Source organism: Echinococcus granulosus (assembly GCF_000524195.1).
Source record: "Echinococcus granulosus chromosome Unknown EG_S00100, whole genome shotgun sequence".
In the NCBI taxonomy this organism is placed as follows: domain Eukaryota; kingdom Metazoa; phylum Platyhelminthes; class Cestoda; order Cyclophyllidea; family Taeniidae; genus Echinococcus; species Echinococcus granulosus.
In genome coordinates, this window is record NW_020170480.1 from 291,275 (window position 1) to 297,030 (window position 5,756).

General features: G+C 38.5%; 1 protein-coding gene across 1 annotated transcript; it reads left to right on the forward strand. All coding sequences in view use genetic code 11, as the record gives it.

The window, feature by feature from the left end:
- Positions 1-4,395: 4,395 nt before the first annotated feature.
- On the forward strand, positions 4,396-5,039 carry EGR_08256 (hypothetical protein; the record flags this gene model as incomplete). Its single annotated transcript, XM_024497505.1, has 2 exons — positions 4,396-4,459; positions 4,960-5,039. The coding sequence occupies 2 exons, from the start codon at positions 4,396-4,398 to the stop codon at positions 5,037-5,039; spliced, it is 144 nt and encodes a 47-aa protein (XP_024348100.1).
- Positions 5,040-5,756: the final 717 nt, after the last annotated feature.

Here is a 5,756-nt window from a genome sequence, read left to right on the forward strand (position 1 = left end):
CTCAGTATATAGTTATTTATCTTGCATTACCATTACAAGCAATTACTGTAATATCTTTGCCTTAGCCACATCGGCCCCATTATTGACAATAAAATTAAGGCATGGGCTTAAATATCGACAATGTCAACCTACCCGTCTGACCAGGAGTCTTGCAAATATACTTGCCCTCCTCCAGCGAGAGACCCCCAGCCACCTAACATTACTCGTGCGTGAATTGTTAAAATATGCGGTTCCAGCTTGTCTAGACGCACTTAGCAAGTTTCCATTATTGAGTCCCCCTCCATCATATTGGGGTCAATTTCTATCGATGACGCGGTCTTTGTAAAATGGCTTCCCATCAATGCCCACTTATGAAAGAAGAGTACAAGTTCATGCCACAGGGAATGTCTGTCAGTATCCACACTCGCACACGTTTTCTCAGTACCGAATTTGCGCTGGCACAAGTATGTTGCGCATTCGCGCTGCACCCAACCTCCAGTCCACAAGAGGAGCTCCGCATCATAAGGGAGTTGTGACTAGGCGATCATCTTTGAAATGTGTATTACCTCTCTCAGTTTAGTCAAGTTAATTTAGAGTAAACTCACGATTAGAAACGTGAAGTTGACTGCATTTGATTGAGCGATCAAGCATAGCACGTGCTGGCAGTAATTTGCAGTGTCACCACTTCGTTACTAATGCCTACTACCTGTGAGGTAAATTTTATGAATTTTTCCCTTTAGCTAGTATACTTTTAGTGCCACAATCAACTGATACGTCTTTTGCCTCCCAACCCTCCAAAGCCTTGGATCTGGTGTTTTAATAAAGGTTACCGTTTGCCTCCACTATGCTGTTGACATGTTTCCTTATTTTACTAAAACCGATTGACAGGGGACTGATTAATAATTGCGGCGTCAAATGTTCAAGCCACTGGTAATATACGCACCCAGATGCTTGTGCTACTTAAGTGGAAAAAACAGAGACTACTAATCTTAAATAGAGCTAAGGCATTTTGCGTATAGCCTGAGGTTAACACCACTTGATAGGGCGGTTTTCTTAGGGACCTAATTCACCTTGTGTGAAGTTGGCTTTCCTTTGATAGGAGATCCATAAATCGCCAAAATAGAGATTTTATTTTGAAAAGTCTACAGGTCTTGCATAAATGCTCGCAATTTACAATTTTCTGTAATTGTCCAGAACAGACTGGCAGTGCAGTCGTCGTCCGTCAAAAGACAATTTATTTGTTCTTGTTTAACGTGAGGTCAACTTTGTCTGGCTTGCCCTCAAAGCACACTGGAAAAATGCATTTAATGGACCCATTTGAGTGATAATTTTCGATAATAAGCCTTCGCAAACATCAAAGGAAAATATATTGCATGTTGTACAGATTAAGTAAAGAATCCTTTGTTGTAGACATCAGCCACTTTTCCAATCTACTACTTCATCACGGCCACAATTAGATGTAGCTTGTGGCTCGTTAATCCGGTGGCAAAACATGTCTATTTTTGCCCAACTATCCGCTTGAACATAGAGAATATCTTAAAAGACCACTATGTCACAACTTTCATTTGAACGTTTCAACTTGACTGCTAGTGTTTCACAGTAACCACAGCATGAGGAATTCAGTCAATCTGAAGGCCCAATTATATGATCAAAGGACTACTTATATGCATTAAGATGTGTCCAATGTCAAATTAAGTAGTTTGTGCCTAATTTAATAACAGCCCTACTCAAATGGTACGAAAGCTACCCAAGGACAATTTGCTTAATGTTGTTTCTACTTGTGGCGATTTCAGTCTGTCCAGAGGTCTATTTACGCAACTACGGACTACCAGTATCGACTTAAGGATATCAACTTTCAACTTATATAATGTTGTCTGCTTGCATAGCTTAAGGGCGACTCAAGGTAAACTTATGCAGTATGGTCGTGTGCACGTAGTAAGGGACTTCTTAGGAACGAGGATGGAAAAGTACAAATTCTTCCAAAAAACACAGCTTTGGGAAGGCCATCCGATCCCGAAGAAATCAAAATGACCCGAGTGGGATTTTGATTTCATAGCCCATAAGCGCTAGGTTTGTCTGAATGGATATCCTTTTCATATACGTTAAATGAACATAGGGATCGGAATATGGCAGTGCATACTAAGACTCTACTAAATCGCTACATTAACAACTTCATAATATTAAGGTGACTGTTTTTTTGCATATCATCCAAAATTTTTAAAAGTGTTATATACATGTACATGGGCCAGAGCTGAGCGTAAGTATTATACTCTGCACAATATAATAAGTGAACCCATTGAACGAAATAAGCAGCCGAGAAATTGTCAAAACTTATTGCTGGGCTAATAGATTTATCCGGTTGACTTTTTCTGCATATTGCATTTCCTGGAAAAGGTGACGTGTGATGACCGAAAAATTGGTAAGGACCATCATCTGCTTTTCAAAATACATTTGATGGTAATTTAATAAGTGGGTAGCAATGTTTTTAATACGCAGGACAATAAACCTAAATGGTGATGACACTTTGGCACAAAAGGTGTGATTGGCAACTGAGAAGACAGCCAGGATGAGAATACATTTAGACATAATTTACAAGCCTCTGTCCAAAGTATTTAGCAGTGGGGTCTCCAAATGACTGTTTCTGACTTTGAATTTCAGCCCAATCATAAGAAAATTATGGTACAATACAATTTGCTGAAGAGCATATTCTGTGTACATAATTATAGAGGAACTGCAATTTTCCATAAATTTTACTTAGCTCATTCCTTATTTTCCTTCAATCCAGTACGGCGAATCGCACCGACATGACCTGTTTTAAGCACGGAAATATTCTGGTAGTTTAAAGAATAAATTAATTATAAAAATAGATTTACCACCTCAAGCTAGCGCAACATAAGGTTTCTCGTGCGAATTTAGAAACTGAAATGCTCTACCGTTGACGTTATTTCGGACAAATGGATTAAAGCACATAGGACAAACAGTACTCCAAATAATGGACAAATTTTGTTTTTTAAAGCTTGCATTTTAGAATTTAATGAGGCATTCCGAGCCCCCTTCCAATTACTTCTACGGTTTACACTGAATCTACATACCTATGCCAAGTTATGCATTTCCAAAGTGGCTAAACCTGCAACTATAATATCAGTCATGCTAATACGATCAAATGGAATGTGAAACTGTGCAGAAGCAATGAAGTACTTACCCGGTTGACCCGTTGCAAAGACTGCTTTGATTTAATTTACAAGTGGCTTACTAAACACCATTTAATTTGTTGAGGGCATCAGAAAAAAGGAATAAATCCCAATTTTACTCAATGGTCTCATGAATTGGTATCCATATTAAGTTTAGGTAAAATCCCATTTTTAAAGGTAACAAATAATAATCATTAATAAATGGATCACAATTTTCATTATTTTGATATTTATAAAGCATTTTAACAAAGACATCGGTTTTAGGCGACAGATGTTATTGGTGGAAAGTTACCCGGCTCTGTTTATTTGTTTGTTTTTATCAATGTTAGGATTGAAAAAGTTGCTTGGTGTTCAAGCAATCGTTAATATGTCGCTGCTAAACGTGTCCTAAATTTATGTGTGTTAACTTAAAAATTTACAATCGTTTGCAATAAACGAAGTTGAACTATGGAATCTGTATAATTATCAATAATAGTGGAATCGTATTTACCCGAGTTTAAAGTAATGCTAAAAAAGGTACAGATGGTTTGCCTCTTCAAGGGAAAATTATCAGCATAAAACGGCAACAAATGCAACATTGGTGTTCGTTCGAAATTGTCAGCCTTTCGTTTGTACTCCTCGAAATAACTTCTTAATGAACCCATTAGCAATTCCATAAAAATCACAAATGACAGCACATGTTTTATCCAAATAATGCAAAATTTCCTGTTTAAGAATTCAGTGCTGTCAATTCCTTAGCACTATCATCGTCTAAGTGCTGTCGGTTTTTTGTGCAATTCAAAGCCATCTTCGCATCTGCGTTGAAAAGTCTTTAGTATAATGCGAAATCTCGTATTTAAGAATTCAGCTCTGTCAATTCCTCAAGTAAATGCTGGCATTCTTAGCACTTTCATGGAATTCAAAGTCATTTTCGTAAGTGAGTTGAGAACTCAGCATAATAGTGTGTTTTTTATGTCTGTAGTTATTTATCAGACTGCTGCAATGTTGAAAAGACTTTTGTAAATTCCGACAATATTTTCCATTTTACTATCGTCTAAGTAAAACCGATCACCTACCTCATACAGAGTTTTTGCGAAGAACCATTCTGGGCCTTTAAATATGCATCAGCAAAACTAGCATTTACGTCTGTTAGACATGGAGAATCAGTCAAAAGTGAGAGAGCGTCAACTCCACTCTACGAAAGTTTGGGGATTAGTCGTTATTTGCAACTTCGAAAAAGTCCAGCATGAACGTATTCTATGAGGTGCAGGCACCCCAACATGCTGCTGTAGAAGAAGATGATGGAAGAAGTCAGTTTTTATTAAGTGACAATAACAGCCCAGATGCTGTATTTATTTTTACCTGAGGCATTGCAGCCTTGCTGCTTTAGCAGACTGATATAAAAAGAGATAAAAGGATTGCACAGTAAGTGTTTGTATTTGAAGCAGTAACCTCTCAGAATGTCTAAGAATTAGTATTTGAAAATTTGAAAGAAAATGTTTTTTTGGGGTGCCCTACATTCCTAGCAAATGTAGGATTTTTGATAAACTCAGAGACATGTTGCAGAAAGGAATGGCGATAGTCCATGATTTCAAAACAATTGCCACACGCCGGGTGCTGGTCAATATTTACCCCTAGACGGCTCTGGGATAAACTTGTGCTGCCAAAATGTTTCAGGTAACTACTACAAGAACACAAATAGTCCTTTTGTTTGGTTTTCATAGTTTTGCCTCTTTTTAATGTAAGTTGGTTTCAGATGACCATATGTCGAAATAAGGCGACCCACTTTTTCCGGTTTGTGTCTATATAGGTGAGACAGCCGCCAGTGTGAAAGGTTCGGAGTCTTTCGCCTCCTCCTTGGACTTCAATCTCTCGGAACGAGTAGACTAAAGAGATAGTGGCAGTATGTACAGAGAGCAGAGATCGGAAGAACGCACCTTCAGAACATATTTCGTTGCCTCTGCCCATCAATGATAGCTGTTCTGTTACAAGATTTAGGTTTATTAAGAGCTTCTCACCTAAGTGGTGCCTGCTACATAGACGTACTCATTATCATTCGCCTTTTTGAACACCATTTCGGGTGCCCTCCTTACAGTTAGTCTCTGCTAATGACATAGGTGGTGGTCTTCGTTCCTCCATTACTACATAAACTTTATCTTCTTACCAGACAGTTGGTAAACCTTTGTGCGTACGCACTCTATCGTGAGAGAGGATTATTAGTTTAGCATGAGTCGCGTATTACGAACGAGGTAGTCTGCTGGTGAGTAGGCCTACATTACTTGAAACACATCACTCACTGTGGATGAGGAGACCTGCAGTGTATTCCGGGTGGCGCGATCGGTATGCTTGGTTCTACTCGACCTCTTTCTTGGTAGATATTATTCCAGACGTATTTAGGTTTGTTCGAAGGCGTATGTGGACTTTTAAAGTGCATATTCATGGTTAGTGTACTCCTATTATAATACCATCAATAAGGAAAGCTTTGCCTAACCGGTATACATGGTAAAAGGGAATAAAGGACGAAACAGAGGAGACAAATGCGCCCCTAAACTGGCGTGACTTGTTTAAAATTAATAGAAGACTTGGATTTATGCAATGCGGATAGAT